This window comes from Gracilinanus agilis, chromosome 4 (genome assembly GCF_016433145.1).
Source record: "Gracilinanus agilis isolate LMUSP501 chromosome 4, AgileGrace, whole genome shotgun sequence".
Classification (NCBI taxonomy): Eukaryota; Metazoa; Chordata; class Mammalia; order Didelphimorphia; family Didelphidae; genus Gracilinanus; species Gracilinanus agilis.
This window is the reverse complement of record NC_058133.1, coordinates 294,544,638-294,566,365: the sequence shown is the minus strand read 5'-3', so window position 1 is coordinate 294,566,365 and position 21,728 is coordinate 294,544,638. Positions and strand designations below refer to the sequence as shown.

The 21,728-nt window shown below is 35.8% G+C and overlaps 1 protein-coding gene across 2 annotated transcripts in view; it reads left to right on the top strand.

Annotated features, from left to right (window-relative positions):
• DST (dystonin) overlaps positions 1–21,728 on the top strand; it is a 220,727-nt gene that overhangs the window by 24,585 nt on the left and 174,414 nt on the right. The window contains exons 23-25 of one of the 2 annotated variants that reach the window (XM_044675918.1): positions 6,754–6,882; positions 11,652–11,740; positions 13,412–13,544. In XM_044675918.1, coding sequence (XP_044531853.1) covers positions 6,754–6,882; positions 11,652–11,740; positions 13,412–13,544 — 351 coding nt within the window. Of the gene's footprint in view, positions 1–306; positions 3,022–3,773; positions 5,682–6,753; positions 6,883–11,651; positions 11,741–13,411; positions 13,545–21,728 lie in introns of those variants that run through there. The other variant, XM_044675919.1, reaches the window with a different exon arrangement.

Sequence of the window (21,728 nt, the reverse complement as noted above, 5' to 3'; positions counted from 1 at the left end):
TAAAAGTCTATGTATTACTTAATTGTTTTAAGAAAATTGTTTCTTTGAGACAAAAAAGATTTTTCACAATTTTTGTGTGTATTATGAGTTCCTCTGATGAAGGATGTTTCTGCTTTCAACTAACCATTACTTTAGAAGCTTCTTATCTGGAGAGAAGGTGGTGGTGGTGGTGGTGGTGGTGGTGGTGGCGGCTTATTCTGCACTTTGGCATCCTTGGTTTGTAAGTACTTTTATGAGCTTTGCTTAAATATTCTGAGCTACAATTGTAGCAGAACAGACTTGATATTTTTAATAAATTTCTTATAGATTAAAAGATGTAAGGAGACATCTGACCATGGAGCCTATTCTGAGCTACTTCAGCAACAGAAAGCAACAATGGTGGAGAACAATAAACTCACAGGAAAGATAAGTGAGCTAGAGAAAATGTTAGATGAACTAAGAAAACAGAAGTCTCAGGTAGAGCAAGAACTTCCTAAAGTAAAGGCAGCAGCAGAAAATGAGCTGAGAAAGCAACAGAGAAATGTGGAGGATATTGCTTTGAAGAAAATAAAAGCTGAGAGTGAAGCCAAGCAATATCGTTATGAGCTTGAGAACATTGTAAAGGAGAAGATAGCAGCAGAGCAAGAATTAGAGCGGGTGAAGCAGCTCACATTAGAAGCAGAATCTAAAAGAGCTGTTGTTGAGGAAAACCTCCGAAATTTCCGCCAGCAGTTAGAAGAACATACACTTACTAGAAGAACCTTGGAAGACAGCCTTAAAAGAAAAGACTCAAGTCTCAGTGACTTGGAGCATCAGAAAAGCATGTTGATGGCAGAACTAAGAAGAAAAAAGGAGAGTGAAGAAGAACTTTTGAAACTAATGAAACAGATGGAGGTAGATCTTGAGTTTCAAAAGAAAGTTGCAGAGAAACAGTTGCAAGAAAAGCAGAAAATTGAATCTGAAGCCAGGAGAAAAATAATAGAAATTCAACATCGTTGTGGAGAAAGTACAATGCCAAGCTGCACAACCATACAGGATACACATGGAAAACAGAAAGCTGATGAATTGAAGCATCAGGTTCAAGTGTTGACTCTTGCCAACAAAAAAGCTGAAAAGGAGGTAGGAGAGCTAAAATATGAGCTGAATGCCCTTCAACTTCAAAAGATGTCATCTGAGGAAAAGGCTCGTTTGCTTAAAGAAAAATTGGATGAAACAAATAGCACATTAAAATGCCTCAAATTGGAGTTGGAAAAGAAAGACCAGGTAGAGCAAGGCTACTCTCGACAGTTAAGAGAACTTAATAGGCAATTGAACCAAACCACGGATAGAGCACAAGAAGTAATGCAGGAAGCTAATGACCTAAAGAAAATAAAACATCATTATCAAGTGGAATTGGAATCTCTTCATGAAGAAAAGGGGAAGCTGAAAAGAGAAGTGGACCAAATCACTCAAGCCCGGGCACTAGCTGAAATGAACATTCAGCATTTGAATTCCAAGGTCTCCACTCTTCAGCATGAGAAGGCATTAGCTGATGAAAGAGCAAGATCCTGCTTAGGAAAATCAGAACATATATTAACAGAAGCCTTTGATAAAAGCCATGAACAATTGCTTGAAAATATCAAAGCAGAAAAAGAAAACAATGAAAAAATCCAGAAACTTAATGAAGACTTGGAAAAAAGTAATGAATGGGCAGAAACATTAAAACAGAAAGTGGACGAGCTCACCAGACAGAATAATGAAACCAAACAGATGATGCAGAGAATTCAGTCAGATTCAGAGAAGATTGTGTTGGAGAAACAAACGATCCAGCAAAAATGTGAGATCCTAAAAAATCAGGCAGACAGTTTTAAAGAACAGCTCCGTAACACAAATGAACATTTGCACAAGCAGACAAAGACCGAACAAGATTTCCTTAGGAAAATCAAATGTCTAGAAGAAGACTTGGCCAAAACTCAAAGTCTGGTTAGTGAATTTAAGCAGAAGTGTGACCAGCAGGACATTATCATCCAGAATACTGAGAAAGAGGTTAGAAATCTGAATGCTGAACTGAATGCCTCCAAAGAGGAAAAGAGACTTGGTGAGAAGAAGGTGCAGATCCAAGAGGCCCAAGTGCAGGAATTAAATAACAGGTTAAAAAAGATCCAGGACGAATTACACCTAAAGACTATAGAAGAGCAGATGGCACACCGAAAGATGGTTTTGTTTCAGGAAGAATCTGCTAAGTTCAAACGCTCTGCAGAAGAATTTAGAAAGAAAGTAGAAAAATTAATGGACTCCAAAGTCATCACTGAAAATGATCTTTCATGCATAAAACTTGATTTTGTGTCTCTTCAACGAGAAAACTGTATTGCCCAAGAGAATGCTAAACTATACGAAACAGATATTAAAGAATTAGAAGGGAGACTTCAACAGTACCGAGAACAGATGCAGCAAGGGAAGAACATGGAGGCACATCATTTCCAGAAATGTTGTAAACTTGAGGAGGAACTGATGGCACAGAAATGTGAAGTTGCGAACTTGAAGCAAAAAATGGATCAGCAGATAAAGGAACATGAACACCAGTTAGTTTTGCTTCAGAGTGAGATCCAAAAAAAGAATTTGACTAAAGATTGCAGCTTTAAACCTGACTTTGAAAGGAAAGTAAATGAATATAAATACTATGGAGACCTCTCTTCTAGGGGAATTGAGCAACTTCAGCAAAGGGCACAATCTCCCCTGTTGCTATGGGAATCAAAAGGGTTTCCAGCTGAACAGAAGGAAGAAAAAAGGCTACATAAGGGTGCTGATCAGATAGCCAAAGAAATGCAGTTCCGGATACCAAGAACTACACTAGAGAATGACAAAAGCCAAGAATGCTACTCTGAGTATTTTTCTCAGACAAGTACTGAGTTGCAGATTACTTTTGATGAAACAAACCCAATTACAAGACTATCAGATATAGAAAAGATAAGAGACAAAGCTCTGTACAATTCCATATCACCAGGTAGATATCAAGATGACAGCTGTGAAATGGAACTGGTGAAGCTCATGAAGCCTTTGGAGGTATACTCTGCTTTCTGTCAACTTTAAGCATTCTTCTCCCCCCTTCCTCCATTTTTGTGGTCCACTTTTGATTATTTTAAAAATATTCATTCTTTTAGCAAGCATTTGTATATTATATAATTTTTGCTTTATAGTTCTCATAGAGAAAATAATGCTGGCCTGTTTTTGCAATATTTTATAGATTTATTAGCATCTTAGCTATTATATATTTAAAAATATTGAGATTAAACAGATGTGCAGATATGTAATGAATCCCCGTAGGACTTTAAGAATTGCCTTTTATTTTTAAAGATGTGGAAGCAAGGAAAAACACAGAAGAACAACTAGAGAAACTAATTTCTAACTTTCAGTGTAGTCAGATTTCAATTTAGTTGTTTAAAAAACTTGGGTTATAAAATAATTTAAAATTGTTATTTCTACAAAACCTTTCTATAAAAGAAGTATAGTACAGTGAAAAGATCCCAGAATCTGGAATAAAATTGTTCCTTTTAGTTTTATTATATGTGACATTGAATAGATCACTTAACCTCTCTGGGACTTAGTTTCCTCATTTGTAAAATAAGGGAGTTGGGGTACATGGCTTTTAAGGACACATCCAATTCTAGAACTGCAATCCTAGCCATGATCTGTCTTCTTTACAATTTCTACGACCTTTATTCTGATCTCTGTTCTTTGAGGAATAGTGTTTGGATTGAGGGTAGAGCCAATTCTTCAGATAGATTCCTTAATGTTTTATAAATTCCTGTTTACAGATAGCTAAGAACAAGCATTATGATATGCATGTTGAAGTCACAACATTAAAGCAAGAGAAAGACATGGCTTCAGATCATGAAGAGCGAGTGCTTGAAGTGTTCAGAACCTCGGATGGATTCAAGAGAGAATTGCCTAAATTGAAATCTACCAACTTAGAACAAGAGGATGTCCAGAATGTTAGCAGAAGTTATGAATGTTCTGTTAGAGATGATGAATTTAAATTCCAGGGACTCCAACACATGGTTACTGCCAGGCAATTGCTTGAAGTAAAACTTCTGGATATGGGCACAGTTGAACAGCTGCGCCTTGGTCTCAAGTCTGTGGAAGACATTCAGAAAAGTCTTAGCAAGTTTTTGGCTAAGTCCACCGCTGTTGCAGGTCTATACTTGGAGTCTACCAAGGAAAGAATGACATTCACCTTAGCAGCCAAGAAAATAATGATAGACAAAAACCTGGCCTTAGCATTTTTAGAAGCTCAAGCAGCAACAGGCTTTATTATTGATCCCATCTCAGGGCAAAAATATTCTGTGGAGGATGCACTCATTAAGGGGGTTGTTGATAATGAATTCAAAAGTCGGCTCCTTGAGGCTGAAAAGGCAGTCCTAGGATATCTACATGGTTCAAAGAAGTTGTCAGTGTTTCAAGCTATTGAGAACAGGTTGCTTGAAAGAAGAAAAGGAAAACATATCCTGGAGGCACAAGTTGCATGTGGGGGAGTCATTGATCCTGTGAGAAGTGTACGAGTGCCTCCAGAAATAGCCGTGCAGCTGGGCTTGCTGAATAATGCCATTTTACAATTCTTACATGAGCCATCTAGCAACACCAGGGCTTTCCCTAATCCCAATAACAAACAACCTCTCTATTATTCAGAACTATTGAGAATGTGTGTCTTTGACATCGACAGTAAGTGCTTCTTGCTTCCATTTGGAGAAAGGAAAATTTCCAATCTCTCTGTAGAAAAATCTCAAAAAATTTCTGTAATAGACATAAAGACTGGAGCGGAACTGACTGCATTTGAGGCTTTCCAAAGGAATCTTATTGAGAAAAACACCTATCTTGAGCTCTCAGGACAGCAATACCAGTGGAAGGAAGCCACATTCTTTGATTCCTGTGGAAAGGCTTCTCATCTGCTGACTGATGTTAAAACAGGATTACAGTTTAATATCAGTGAGGCAGTAGAGCAGGGTGTGATTGACAGAGTTCTGGTTAAGAAGTGTCAGGAAGGTATCATCTCACCCACTGAGCTTGCTGATACTTTGCTGAGCAGGTTGGTTCCAAAGAAGGATTTGAGTAGCCCAATTGCAGGGTACTGGTTATCTGATTCTGGCGAAAGGATCTCTGTCCTCAAAGCTTCACGTAGAAATTTGATCGATCGGGTAACTGCCCTTAGATGCCTTGAAGCTCAGGTCAGTACAGGTGGTATCATTGACCCACTCACCGGTAAAAGGTTCAGGGTGATGGAAGCTTTGCATAGAGGGTTAATTGATGAGCCATGTGCTCAGCAGCTACGGCAGTGTGAGGTGGTGTTCAGGGGAGTCACTCATCCAGTCACTAACAAGACCATGTCGGTGGTTGAAGCTATGAGCACGAATGTTCTGAACGTCGAGCTTGGGATTCGCTGTTTGGAGTTCCAGTATTTGACGGGTGGGTTAATCGATCCACAGTCTCATACAAGGTTGTCAATAGAAGAAGCTCTCAAGGGAGGAATCCTTGATGTTCTCACTGCTTCAAAGCTCAAAGACCAAAAACCTCATGTCCGAGATATCATATGCCCCAAAACTAAAAGGAAGTTGACTTACAAAGAAGCCTTAGAGAAAGCAGATTTTGATTTTCACACAGGTCTGAGACTCCTGGAAGCATCTGAACCCCTCATGTCTGGGATTTCCAGTCTCTACTATTCTTCATAAAATTCAGTGATACTACATTTGTGCTGAGGATATTATCTCCTTTTAGTCCTTCATTTGTAAGAAACTCATAAAGTACTCACTATTGGGTGGGAAACTGCTGGCTCCTAAGAGAGAGTGTTACTTTTAAAACAACATAATCATGACTGAAGAGGGATTGAAATGGTTTCATTTAACTTTGAGATTAGTTCCATTAACCTGATTAGGATAAATTAAGTCTTCTGTAACCAAATGGGGACAGGATGAGTTTGACTAAGTTCATAATGTCCTTACTGTTTCACAGTTATTCTAATATTTACTAGTCCTGGTCTCACAATAAAGGTGATTTTTGAAGCAGTATCAAGAACAAAGGAGAAAGAAAAATCTACACCTAGCCAATGTATACCTACCTAGGTCTTCTGAGTTCCAGACCAAATTGAAAAATAAAGTCATTTTGAGGTTTTTTTTTTTTTTTTTTGTTTTGGTACATATTACACTTCTAGGCATCTTATACAACTTAATAAAAGCTGCATTTCTTCTCTAGATGTTTATGTTAAATATTAAGGAATTTAAAATACTTTTGTTGGAGTAGGGGTTGGGTAGCGGTGGTGGCTCGTCATTCTTTTATTGCATACTTATATGTAAGTTCATATATGTTTCCGCATAATTTTCCTGTGAACATGCTCTGTATTTTTCTGACTTGACTACATGTTCAAAGCTTCTATGTCATTGAATCTTGACTTGTAATGCTAATGCAAAGGCAGCAATTCAAAGATTTTTATATTTTAAATAAAGCCTCAGTTTATGGCTTGTCATATTGAATGACTACTAGGAGGTTAGACTGATCTTTTAGCAAGGTTCTGTTGTGATGACCACAATTTTCATTCCTATCACAAATATTTGTTGCCCCCTTTCAAGAGAAAGCATGAATCTTTATCATGGCAGAGTGATATGTGGTATGTGGGGTTATGTCAAAGAATAAAACATTTCAGTCTTCCTAGTATTTATAATGATATTTTCACATATTTGTTCGCTGAGCAGAATCTAACACCTTGATAACTTTAATATATTTTTTTTTACAACTCATGCTTACCAGAAGTCACTGGAGGAAGAAAAGAAAGAACATGTTGAAAAAGCCAAAGAACTACAGAAATGGGTGTCAAATATTAGCAAGACTTTGAAAGAAAGTGAGAAGGCTAGCAAATCATCCTTCTCAAAGCAGCAGGTACTCACTCATAGTGTCTGTCTGGGGTTTCCCCTGCTTCCTGGATATTATAATAAGAAACTGAAGTCACCTTTTTTACTTCCCAAAGTTAAAAAAAAAGATAGACTATTATTAAAATGGCTTTACCATGTTTAGGATATGAATTCTTAGAGAGTTCTAAGCATGAAAAGACTAATAATTTTTTAAAAGGAAAATACTCATTCTATGGGCCTCGAATTTGTGTACATTATGTGTTCAGACACTGTTCAAAGCAAAAGAAAAAGGAGGAAAAAGCCTCTGTCCTTAAGGAGCTTACATGCTAATGGAAGAAACAACATAGAAATAAATAGTTGCATACACAGTACATATAGACTAAATGAAAGATAACTTAGATAGGAAGAACTCGAAGCCTCTAAGCCTTGAGGTCAAGGAAAAGCTTCCTGCAGGCGGCACTTTAGATAAGTCTTGAAGGAAGCCAGGGATTCTGAGAGGTGAAGATGAGGAGGCAGAGGTTTCCAGCCCAGCAAAGGCAGAGATGAGAGATGCTGTGTCATATGCAATTAGCCCAATTGTGTAATTTTGAGCAGGTAAATCACTTGATGCAGTTTCCATGATTTAGAGGGACTCTAGAGGCCAGATTGGTTATCAGAAAGTTTACCTACATAAATGCTAGATTTCCTGCTGCCCTGCAAAATACAACATGGAATTGGAAAGATCCTGAACTGGGAATCCGGGGAACCATGAGTTCAAATCCTGCTTCTGATATTCTGGCCAAGCCATAGGATCATAGATTTAAAGGTGTGAGAGTCCTTAGAGGCCATTTAGTCCTACTTTCTCATTTTACAGATGAGGATACTGAGTCCAAGGGAGATTAAATGACTTGACTTGATGAAGGTTATATAAATTAGTGACCCTCAGAGGTGGGATTTAAGCCAGACCTTCTGCCTCTGACCTTTAGGTCCTCATCTATAAAATGGAGATAATACTCACAGGGATCCCTACTTTTTAGGATTCTTGTGAATCTCTAGTGAAATAATACATGTAGAACACTTTGAAAACTTTAAATCATGATATAAATAGCTATTATTATTGACTAAATAAGGCAATCACTTCCAATAAATTCCAATCACAGGTAGAATCTTTTTTCTTATCATAGCAAAGAGTTGTTTGTTCTATTTCCACTTGGGATTGCCAGGTTTGTGGGGCCTTTGTGCTCTATTAGTATTTAATTTTCTGCAAAACCTGCGATGGAGCTGTCAGACTTTTTACTATTTGCTTCTTATAATTCATGGGCCTGTGGCCTCCATTGGCTACTGCTCATTCTGGAATTTTTCCCTTGCTGAGTAAGTAGTGTTTTCTGGTTCTGACATTAGATGTGTCACCTTTGTCACAGGTAGGAGACTTCAGGTCTTGGTGCTTCAGTGAGAGTAATCTGCCTTGTCAATGTCACACCTCCAACACTATTTTCTTTTAGGTTTTTTTTTTCTTAGCAATCAATTTATCAGCCAACCAATCCACAAACATTTATTAATCTGCTAATTATTAGGCATAAAAAGAAAATAAATAAATAAATGCAATAATCCTTGCTTTCAAAGATCTTACATTTTCATGGGGGATCCCACATATCAATAAAAAAGTACATATGAAATATAGCACAAAAGGGATACTTAATCTGGGGTCCACAGATATCTAGAGAAATTTTGAACTTGGATAGAATAAAAAAGTTTCATCTTTGTTTTCACTAACTTCTTACCGAAAATTATATTTCCTTCAATAATTAAAAAAAGATCATTGTGAGAAGGGGTCCTTAGGGATCAAATGACACAAAAATGGATAAGAACTCTTGGAAGTGAAGAAAAATAACTTCAAAGAAGGAGACTCAATTGACTGGGGGTAGGTGTGGGAGACCAAAAAAGGCCATTTGCAGAAAGTCACTTTGGTATTGAGTTTTGAAAGTAGAGGATATTGGGATGTAGAATTGAGGAACATTAACATTTTAACCATGAAAGATAGCCAGTAGAAATTGAAAGTAGATATGGAGGAACAACATAGTTCATATTTATATGGTGCTTTATAGTTTACAAAAGCACTTTCCTCACTGTACTCAAGCTAATGCACAATTTACAAAGAAAGTGTAGGAATGTGAACTATTCTTTTACCCTCACTTCTAACATAAGAAAAGTCCTATTAAGAAAGCAAATATGGAGGTCTTAAATCTCATTATACAAATCATTTAGCTGGGCACTACTAAATAGCTGCCACCAAATGCCGCCTTCAAGTTTTCTCTCATGCTGTCTAAATTTGGTAGCAAAAATCCCTAATAATGTCATAAAGGTGCTGGAAGAGACCTTGAAACCCATCTAATCTGTCTTCCTTATTTTACAGATAGGACTCTGAGGCCAAGGAAGGGTAAATTTCTTGCCCAAGGTTACATGAGTAGTAAAAATCAGAGATAGGTTTTGAACCATGATAGACTCACTCCTTGCTCTATTATAACACATTCTTCTGATAGGGATTGGTAGTTTCTCTAAAATCAGTAATTTTAAGGAGTTATCTGGAGCACCAAGAGATGGCCATAATCATGCATCTGTTACATGGCAGACAAGATTTGAATTCAGTTCTTCATAATTCCCAAGTGATTCTCTAACCACTATTGTTTTGCTTCTTATGAGTATAATGATTTAGCCTACAAGGTTTTTAAAGCATGCTGCAATTCATTATTTTATTTGAACGCCATAGTATTTACTAGAGAAGGGATGAGGGAGGCACTGGAGTTATTAAGTCCATTTTACAGCTGACAAAATAAACTTTGAGAAGCACTGTGTTTTGCAGAGGTAGAGTGGTTAAATCCAAGATTTCTCTAATGCCATGATCAGCCTACTCTCAGCTATGTCACACTGTTCCAATAACACATAATATTTTATTCAAATTAAAAGTATAAAAGAGTATAGACTCTTTTTCCTAAATCTCTGTAATAGGATCACAATATTTCCTCCTATTCTCTTATAAAGAATTCTTTAAAATTTAATTTTGAGACTAATTTCCTCTTCCTATTCTTTAATTAAGCCTCCTCAGGAATGCAGATTACTTTCATATTTAGATTTGTAAACTGTTTTCCTATTTCATAATGGTCCAGGGCTCTATTTCACTGCAAAATGAACTAAAAAACACTGCAGATGTGATGATGAGGGTTAATAATAAAAATGATAACTAACAAATATGTAGCGCTTCATTATTTCATTTTGTCCTCATCATTCTGTGAGTTGTGCTGTTAATAATATTATCTCCATTTTTCCAATGAGAAAACTATGGCAGGCAGAAGTTGAATGACTTGCTTAGGGTCACATATGAACTACGTCTGAGTGTCCAAGGCTGGATTTGAATTTTTTTTCCCCCTCAGACTCTGAGTTTAGTACATTATCCGTTATCCTACCTAGCTGCCTGCAAAAGTAGAGTAGCTGTGGTTTGACGTGCTTTAGAAATTATAAGAGATCAAATCTCAAAATAAAGCAGAGTAAGTTAATTCTGAGAAATGGAGGTAGCAACATGGTTTAGAGTAAATAAAATTAGTCTTGGAGTCATAAGCCTAGGAATTGAATGCTGGTTTTGCTGCTCTTTAGCTATGTGACTCTAAGGCTTCCTAGTATGGTTCTCAGTTTCTTTCTGTTTTTTAATTCTAAATTTAATTTATTAAACTTAATTAAATTTATTAAATATATAATATAATAAATAATTTAATATAAAAATTAAATAATTCTAAAATTAGCAGATCAGATTGGGCAATCTCTAAGATACCTTCAACTTTGCTAATTTCTCATTGTGTGAAACATGAGAATGTATACCTGTGAATAAGTTGATCTATTCTTAATTGCTTAAGAGATGAATTTGATCAAAGAGTAAATGGAGAGTTGAAAACTAAACTTCAAAAGATATGTTTTGGTTAGTATTGTACAGAATGTGATTTAAAATCATAAACATATAGGATTGCCCAACATCCATGGTCTTAAAACAAATTTAAGGTTGGTCATGAGACTTTTTTTGTAGTTCTAAAGCCAATGTGGCATTATGCTTGAACCTATGTATTTTACATGTTAAATTAGAGATTTTATAAATCTCAAAAGAAGTGAAATGCCTTATTTAATTGACTTAACACCATGCAATTTCCAGTGTTATTTTTTTTTGCTGATGAAAGTAGCACATGGCAAATACTAAATAGTTAATAAATCCTTATTTTATGAGTGTCCCAGTGGAAAGTGGATGTCAGAAACAAATTCATTAAGAAATAATTTGGTAAGGAAATATGAAAGGATGTGGCAAAATCTTGATCTTTTTAGAAAAGATTAGCTTTGTTATCTATTTCTGACTGGCTATTAGCTCATTTTTTTAAATGGGGGAGGAAAGGAAGGGAAAGGGATGCAGTTCTATGCTTTGCTAGTGTAGAGATCCCCTGAGTGAAAAAATTTCCTGTATTTTTTTGTGGAGTGGGGAATGGAGAAGAAAACAGTGAAACATTTTCTCTTATGTCAGAGGACACTGGGTTCAAATCCCAACTTTAATGCTTACTACCAGTGTGACCATGGGCAATTACTTAAACTCCCCTAGTCTTAGTTTCCTCATTTGCAAGACGAAAGGGTTATCCTTGACTCCTTGCTACCAATGAAAAAACAAACAAACTTGGGTCTGTTTGAGAATAAGCCTCTTTCTACATTTTTAAGGCAATGCAGAAATGCATTATTGGTGGTTATTGACTCTTTTCAGGGAAAATTTAATTGTATTTTCTTTTCTTTCAGATTTCCAGTGAAGAAATCGCCACAAGGAAGGAACAGTTATCTGAAGCCCTCCAAACTCTACAGTTGTTTCTGGCTAAACATGGTGATAAGTATGTTGAGTTTGATTAGCTGCTTTATAATTATTTGAAGTGAAGAAAAGAGGGATTAGTATAGCAAGGAAGAGGAGGCAGTTGAGCTACTAAGTCAGAAGGGAGTTGCTGTCCCCAAGAGCTGAGACAAGTATTCCTATTGTATTTCTATTGTGGAGCAACCTGTAGCTTGGCAATAAAGGGTTTTCGCTCATGATGACTGGCAACTAACCTTCATAAAACCAACTTTGCAAAGCCCTATAATGATATGGGAGGGAGATAGGTAGGAATTCTGAGCGACAGAGAGCAGTTACTGGTGATCAGATATTATTGCATTTCTATTCTAATGACTTCTTCAACTTGTGGTTGTATCACACCTTCTAAGAGATAAAAAGGTAGAAGAGATGGCAATAGTACAGGGAAATTCTTTTTAATTTAGTTTGTATGACATTTTGCATATCCCTCAGTTTTATTACATGGAAAGTCCCTGGCTGTTTCATGTCCCTGGCCAGGATTCCAAGCTCTCTCAAGTTCAGGCACTCACTGTAAGATGGTTGAATTTGTAAAAGAAAATCAACACTGATTGAAACTCCCTCATTTCTATCACTACAAAATATTGATAAGTTTTCGAATCTTAACCTAACGATGCTAAACAGTAAAGGATCCTGACAGCTTTTTGCTTAGTTTATCAGCAGACAGTGAATCTTTTGATTCCAAATATTAATTTGCATGTATCATAGACAAAGGACCAGAGCATCATAAAGTTAAGGGTGGAGGAGATTTTAGAGGTCATTGGACCTTAATTTTACAAATAAGGAAAGTGAGGCAAAAATAAGTCTTATAACTTGTTTTTAACTATTAAGTGTCTGAAATGGGAACTGAATTGATGTTTTCCTGATTTAAAAATCTAAATGTCCTATCAACTATTCTATTCTGCCTCTCTCCTACTTAAATCATCATGTTTTCTTTGGATCTATATTTTGAAGGTGAGATTAACAAATGATATTTCTCCATACCTTCTAAAAGGTTAGAGTACACTTTAAAAAACTGTATGTGTGCTGATGTGGTCCTAATGTATGTAAGCTTATATTATGAAAGCTCTAAACCCCCTTATAGGATTTAAAAAATTTTAAATTCTCAAAATTAAAAACAATTTATAGATGATTTTTGACATTTTTGTACAGTACATAGATTATAGCCATTTGGTGAGTCAACAAAAAGTAGACAATCATTTATTTTGTGAATGTGTAATCATTTAAGGAAATGAGTTATTTTACAGTATATTGAGAAGCATAGTGGCAGAGTAGAATAGAATTGGCCTTGGTACCAGGAAGACCTGAGTTCAAGTCTTAAATGACACACACTGACTATATGTACCTGGGCTAGTCACTTTACCTCCTAGTGCCTTAGACAACTCTCTAAGACTTTTAAGTTGCAGAGATGCTACCTTGCATTTATAAAGGGAATTTTCTCACCTAAGAGTTCCCTGTATCAGTGAAATCACAGGCTCAGTCCTCCCTAAAATATTCACAGAATCATAGACATTTATCTCTTCATCTCTTAATAATTAGCATTTATTGCTCTTTTTCAGAAATCACCCTGCTCTTAAATTTTTTTAATGTATATAAAACTACATCATTTCATAATTTGAAATACTTTCTTATTTATTTAAAAATCACATCATTATTTTAGATTGACTGATGAAGAAAGAAGTGAAATGGAAAAACAAGTCAAATCTCTTCAAGAAGGTTACAACTTATTCAGTGAGTCGCTTAAGCAGCTTCAGGAATCACACATTCTAAGAGATGAAAAGGTGGAAGAAAAGGTAATATTACAGGAAAATTCTCATTAGTTTAGTTTTTACTACCTTTTTAAATGTTCTTCATTTTCATTGCATGATTGTGGAAAACTTATGTTAATACTGGTCAAATGCCACCAGATTTTATATATACAAAAATATAGGATGGAGTATAGTTAAACGCTTGCAGGTTTCAAAAGTGATCTATAGCAAATGCATCTTACCTGTGCTGATCATCAACTTTGTCAAGTCTTAATCTCTGCCTTGCATGATAAAAAATACGAGAAGCATTCATTTCCTAACTCATGTCATTAAAACACATTCTTCTAATATGAAATTAGGCTTGGTATAATTTTTTAAAATGATAATATGTAATGGCTCAGGGCAGTGTCTGGTTTCGGATATCTAAAGCAGAGGTTATTTACCTGCAGTCTGCAAACTTCAAAAAAATTACAACTATTTCCATATATTAATTTCCTTTGAGATCCAATGTATTTTATTGTAGGCATTTGAAAACATTCTAAGAAGGGGTTAATGATCTTTATCAGAAAGCCAAAAGGAGCCCTGACACAAAAAGGTTAAAAACTCTTGTTTTTAAGGCATTCTTTAAGAATAACTTTAGATTCCTTCAGAATACCTCAGAATGTCTCATAGGATTTGTCTTATTTCCAAAAGTTCCCATGGAAATATTATTTGGATACTTCTGGGCTGAATGCTCTAATGAGAATCGACTCTTTTTATGTGGAAACTCAGGTTTAAATTTCACTTAAATTTTAATCAAATCTTAAGTATTTTTACTTGTAATTCAGTGCTTGCATATTGGCATATCCAAACAGAAAGGTCCAGTAAGTATAAACATGGCATTTAAATTGACATTTCTGAACCTTGTGGATTGTCTCTACAAAAATTAATTGCAATTTGGGGGTCCTGTTTGACTTTATAGAAGTGTTGTATGCTGTAAACATGAATAGCATGGTGTTTGGTTTCTCCTCTATCCATACAATCTAACCTGACCAAGATGCAGAAAAGCATGACTTGTCTTCTAAGTATAGGTTCTGTTTTCTCTTTGTCATCATCTGCTCTACTGTGTCTTCACTAACCCTGTTTATATACACAGAGATAAGTTTTCAATTCACAGATGCATGTTGATTTCAAAGCTTTTGTCACATCCTGTGCTGTTGAATAGATCACTGACATAGAGCACTTGTGCATTTGAGCTGCCTAACATTCACAACATTGCTACAGCCTTGGTAAGTAGAGGATTTTATGTTGAAATGCGTTGTTTTAAAAGAAACACAACCAAGTTTCATAAGAACACTTCCCACTCATATCAAATTAACTAAAATTGGATATTTTGTATTTTCCTTTTAGCTGGATAAAGTCATTGCAGGTACCATTGATCAAACAACTGGAGAAGTCCTTTCAGTCTTTCACTCAATTTTAAAAGGCTTTGTTGATTATGAAACTGGAATCAGGTTGCTGGAGACGCAGCTAATTCTCTCTGGTCTAATTTCACCAGAATTACAAAAATGTTTTGATCTTCAGGAGGCTAAAAATCATGGTCTTATTGATGGACAGATTCTGTTTCAACTTGAGGAACTAGGTAAAGCTAAGGAAATTATTTCATCAGCATCATATACAACAATCCCTGTACTAGATGCTTTCGATAAAGGGATGATTTCAGAATCTGTGGCCATCAGGATTCTTGAGATACACCTTTCCACAGGGTTTCTGATTATTCCATCCACAGGAGAATGCTTGACCTTACAGAAGGCTTTTCAAAGAAACTTGATTTCTTCGGCATTGTTTTCTAAACTCCTGGAAAGGCAAAACATATGCAAAGACCTTATTGATCCAAATACTTCAGAGAAGATTTCCTTAGTAGATATGGTTCAAAGAAGTATCCTCCATGAAAAGACTGGAATGCGATTTTTGCCTATAAGACCACAAGAAGGAGGTAGAATAACACTAAAATGTGGAAGGAGAATCAGTATTTTAAGAGCAGCTCATGAAGGTCTCATAGACCGTGAAACCATGTTTAGACTGATAGGAGCACAGCTTCTTTCAGGTGGTCTGATTGATTCTGATTCAGGGCAAAGAATGACCATTGAAGAAGCTATACAGGAAGGGGCAGTTGACTTGGGTACAGCTAACTGTATTCTCACTCATCAGGTACAAACAGGTGGGATAATAAGTTCAAATCCGCCTGCACGCTTAACAGTAGATGAAGCAGTCCAATGCAATTTAATATCCTCTAGCAGTGCACTTTTGATACTAGAGGCGCAAAGGGGCTTTGTTGGCCTCATTTGGCCTCATTCTGGTGAAATATTTCCTGCATCTTCCTCATTGCAGCAAGAGTTGATTACAAATGAGTTGGCATACAAAATACTCAGTGGCAGACAAAAAATAGCTGCTCTTTATATTCCTGAGACTTCCCAAGTCATTGGTCTGGATGCTGCTGCACAGTTAGGTGTTATAGATCATAATACAGCATCTATTTTAAAAAATGTTATACTGCCTGATAAAATGCCTGATGTAGGAGACCTGGACACTTCCAGTAAAACTGCTAGAAGATGGTTATCCTCTTGTGAGTTTCAGCCATCAACCATATTCCATGAATATATGCAGCAAGAAGATATTCCAGATGGGGGAGAGTCTGTGGAAACTGAGACGTTAGAACAAAAACAGAATTTATTCCTATCTTATTTGATGATAAATAGCTATATGGATGCAAACACAGGGGGAAGACTTTTGCTATATGATGGAGATTTGGATGAAGCCGTCAGTATGCTATTGGAAAATGGTAATAAAGAATTTGGTGCAAGGTCAGCAAAAAAAGAATTGATTGGCACCAGTTCAAGACAATTTGGGGATATTTTATTTAATAGTGTTGCAAATAAAAAGGACAATTGCTCACCAAGTAGTTTTGAGGGGACTTGTCTCAAAGAACCTGAAAATGGAATAACTCTTCAAAATAGGAAAAGTTCGGTTGATGAAGGATTTAATGAAAAGGAAAATAATTTTATGAGTAATGAGTTTGATCAGCTGGAATGCAGGCCCCAAAACTATAAAACCAAGAACTTGCCTGATGTTCACATTCCAAGTGATAGAGTAGGTTTTGTACAACCTGGGAAAAGCGATAATGGAATGCCTAGTTGTGATTATGAAAATGTGTTAAAAAGTTGCAAAGATGGAAATCAGATTGGAACTAGTGCCCATGTAAACAAAAACACTTATTCTGGAAATACTCAAATTGATTTTCCAAGTGATGCAAACAAAAATTTTATTGGCATTCCCATCAGTAGAAGACTTTGTGCCCTGAATGAAACAGATAACAGAATCAAGGACCCCAACATCCCTGAAAATTCATCAAGTGAAAATCAGTTATTCCACTCAGATCAAGTGGGAGTCCACCAGGGAAAGAGTAATGATATGCTTAATCCAGATAGTTACTTACAGAAATCTCTCATTTCTTCTTTACCATTCAGTGATCAAGCTATATTACATGATCCAGAAATTGCAGAAAATTTTCAAGGTCTGGACAATAACGATATTAGTATCAGTTTACCAAAAGGATCATATGAACTGAGGTCATTAAATGTTGGTAGCAATGCTTTTCAGCTCCAGTGTCAGAGGAATAATTTTGACAGGTCAGAGTGTTCAGAAAATCAGAGTGAGGTTGGCAAAATACAGGCTGTGTTTTCTCACTCAGAATCCAAAAGGAATCAGGATGATTCAGAGCTTGAAGAATACTCAAGCAATTCAAGTCTGAGCAGTGATATTGAGAATATTGATACACCTGATATTTGTGGAACACAACAGCTTGTGGAAGTTGACAGTGCTAAAGATTCTCAAACTTCTCAGCTAGAGGATAGTGAAAGTGATACAGAGAGTGATAGTGATTCTTATAGTACTCCATTGTTAGAAGATGATGACCATGATTCTCTGCTTCTTGAAGATGATGATTATGATTGTTTGGAACCTGAAGACTTCGATATTATGCAACGTGAAGCAGATGGCACCCCTCATCGTGGATGTGTTTATGCTGGTTTTTCAGAGGGGAACAAAAGCCACAAAGATAAACCAGGCTTGAAACATATGACAGAAGAAATAGAATCGTTTAAAAAATTTCACAGGTTATTCAAAGAGAATAAATTACATTCTGGTGAAAGATTAAACTCAGAACCTATTGACATGGAAGTGACAAAGGGCAGGTTACTGGATACTATTTCAGAAGAGGAAAGCAAAAATAATTCTGAAGATGATACACCTGGGTTAATAACTTCAAAATACCTAGAAAGAGAAGAGAACTTCCGTGCTTCATTAGAAGCAGGGGAAACTTCACGCTGGGTAGGCAGAAGGGGACAAGCTGAATTTGGACAAGAAGCTGAGTGTAATATTGACCAAAACTTTCAGTGCATGCAAAATGAGGACAGTTATAGAAATAGGACATCTCTTTTTGCTGGTAATGATCAGATTAAATGTGATAGAGATGAAATGTCTACTTTTTTGGATAAGGATGGAAACATCATTGATGTACAAATGTTGGCTACTTTGCATGAAAAGAAAGGCAGTGATGAAATTTTTGGGAATAATATGAAGAAGATAAAATGTACCAAAGAAACTCAGAAGTTTTCTCATTCAGAACTACTCCAAGATGTTAATGTTTTACAGCCAGAATCAACCTGTGAAACTAATTTAGTTACTAAAGAATATAGATGTGAAATTGTCAGTCAAAGCAGAGAAAGCCAACTTCACCTTGAAAAGGACCTTAAGGAGCTGGCAAAAAACAAACTTACATTACAGTCCCTTATTAATGATAAAGAATCAGAAAATAGTGTTAGTGCTGATTCTCTTTTATGTAATAATGATATACATTTTATCTCTCAAATTGGTAATAGTGATTCAGGGGACAAAGTGACTAAAATAATGCAACCAGGTTCAGAATCTCTTTTTGTAGTGAAAGATGGAAACCATCATACTGAGAGCTTAACATGTACTATGGAACATGCATTTGCTGAAAATGGTGATGTAATAGAAAAATCTTCCCAAGCACGCCATCCATGGATAATGGCAGACTCCATTAATCGTGATCACCAGCGAAAGGAAACAAATGATCAAATTCAAGGGAGAGATGGAAAGAAAAAAATGCTCTTGAAAGAAGACATATCAGTTCCACCTGAGGTTAAACTGCTTGATAGAAGTGTAGTAGAATATGATAAAGATTTGAACTCTTTTCTTAGAGAAGGTACTCGCCCACTTCCAGGAATCACAGCCATTAAAGGATACAGTCAGACAGAGGAAGTGAAGGAAGCAAGTGCAGATAAAGCAAACGAATCAAAGAATTTACAAGTCCTAACAGATAACAAAAATCCTCTTCATTTGGAGAACCTTGGAGAAATATTTGACATTTCTGCTCTCAAAATGGTCAGTGAAATTGATGTAATATCTGAAGGAAATTCAAATAAAGAAAATGAGGGCCATTCTGACAAGTTTCCTAGTGAGCTTGAGGAAGAAGTAGATTTGTTCTCTTACTTGAAAAAATGTGCAAAAAATATTACAGCAAAAGATAACTTAAATCTAAATAATTATTCTTGTACCACTGAAGAAAACAAAATGAGAGATAATGATTTAAAGCTAGAACCCATAGCTCAATTAAATTCAGATAGCCACGTCCCTATTTTAACATCAGACCCACTAACTGGTAGACAGTTAAAACCAGGAGTTAGTGGTTCTAGAGAAAAGAAGATAGTCATTACTCAGGAAGATGTGTATAAGAATGAGATAGCCCTAAGTCTTAATACACTACAACAGGACTTTGGAAAAGAATCTATGATTACTCAAATAACTTCAGAAGAAGATACAACTACACTTTTAGATTTCCCTCTTAGAACTCAAGAAAATGTAGGTAAAAATACTGATATGCAGACAGAACCTGAGGCATTTGCACCTAAAAATGAAATAAGAAACAAGGCCAATGATGTTTCTGGCACGGAAATCTCATCCTTGGAAATAAATAATGAAAAAGAAGCAACTGGGCAACAGCCATCAAAAGAAAAAATATTGCTTCCAGAATCACATGCAATGGAAACCCAGAGTAGTGAATTTTCTTATTTGTTAGTTGATGACTTGAAGGATATCTTAAAAAGCAGGTTGAAAGAAGGCCATATATTGTGTGGAGAAGAAGGAGAATTTTCCTCGTATTCAGAAAGGAAAATTTTAATGCAAAACTTACTTAAAATGGTTGGCCTGACAGAAATGGTAAAAAAATCATCTAATACGTTCAGTGACTCTAAAACAAGTGATTACACTACAGTTTCACAGGTGACTGACTCTCTAGAAATAAAACCAGAGATCCATGATAATCTGTCTCCCCTTTGGCCTGCAAATCTAGATCCTGAGGTGTTCCTTGAAATTTTGAAAAAGAACCAGGCTGACTCAAAGATTTCAGGGGCATTTGAAATGATGAAGGAAACAGCCCTGAATGAAAATGACTCAGAGAGAAAAGAGATTGCATCCAAAGTTCTTCCATTACAACTTGAAAATATCTTCCACATCCTCCTTGCTGATGAGCATTCCCCCAAAGTAGAACTGGTTGGCGATTTGAACAGAAATCTTTCTGCTAGTTTTCGGACTGAAGGTGAACAGACTGAGGATACTTATAAAATTAAAGAAGGCTCTTTTAACTCAGAAAAAATACAAGACATTGACCTAATAGCATCAACACCAAGAGAATCATTGGGCCACAACACAGGTTGCCAAAGTGAGCAGCCGGTTGAGACATTACAAAACATTTGCCCAAACCAATTGGAATATACCTTGGATTCAAAAGAAGTTGCTTCTGCAAATAGCCCCTTGGGAAAAGTAAGTAATATTTCGTGACTAATATTTTATGTTGAAGCATTAATCTTTTGAAAGAAGTTCTTTGTTGCCACATGGCATGTATGAGGCAGAATGTTATAGTGAAAAGAACACTGACCTCAGGATTATCAAACTTGGGTTTAAATTTTCCTTTTTTACATATTATCTGTGTGGTATTAGGGAAACCATAGTATTTCTCCAGGTCTCAATTTCCCTGTCAATAAAATAGTGGTGGTTGGTGAGGGAAAATGGGGGGTTGAATAATTGATCTCTACAGATTGCTTTGAATCCTTCATTCAAAACCTCTGGGGAAATCATATATGTAGGTATCACATTTTTTTTGTAATTATATAATAATGACCTAAGATTTCCATTTAAAGTATAAATCAGATTGCTATTATTTTTCATTTGTTAGAAATGTATTGATTTAGAAATATCCAAACTCACTTTTAGTTACCTAGTGTATTACAGCTGTGTTTGCAACACACTGAAAAAATGCATGGATATTTGACTATGCTTCAAGACATGAAACTTCCTTTGGACAACCAGCAGCCATTTGATAACAATCTAGAAACTTTGAAAAATCAACTTAAAGAATTAGAGGTAAGAATTATATATTGACCATCCATGAAAGATAGTAAATAAAAGGTAGTTTTTGAAAATTTGTAATATTCCTTAAATTAATTAAATTTTTTTTAATTTAAAAATTTAATTAAAAATATTTTAGTTTAATAAGTTACTTGCATATGTATGTCAGTATAAAATACTAATTTGCTCTTTGCTGTTTTCTTTGTAGTCATTTCATTTGGGGTTGGCTCCATTTTCTGCCCTTATAAGAAAGGACATGAAGTTAGCTGAAGAATTCCTGCATTCTCATACCAGCAATATTCCCAAAGAATATCTTGAGGACTTAATTATAAGTCACAAGAAATTGCAAACAACACTGTTAGCCCTGCATGATTTATCTTCAGAAAGAACTCAACAAATTACATTAGCTATAGATTCTGAAATGGTAGGCATACACATTTTTAATAAACCAATTAAATTCTTATACTTTTGAATTCTACTTTATACCTGAATACATTGAATCCTTATGCCTTTCAAAATGTTTGTGAGAATTTTAAATAAAAGTATTTGAAAATTTTGGTAATGAATGAAAAATATTATTTTCTAGTCCAAACTAACAGCTTCCCATGAAGAATTTCTGCACAAACTTCAGAAGTTTTCAGATTGGATCACAGAGAGGAAGAAGACTATAAGTGATCTTATGGCACATACTGGTGATGGGGAAAATGTAAAGGAACAACTGGAATTGCTCAAGGCAAGTGCCACTTCATAAGTCTGATGAGA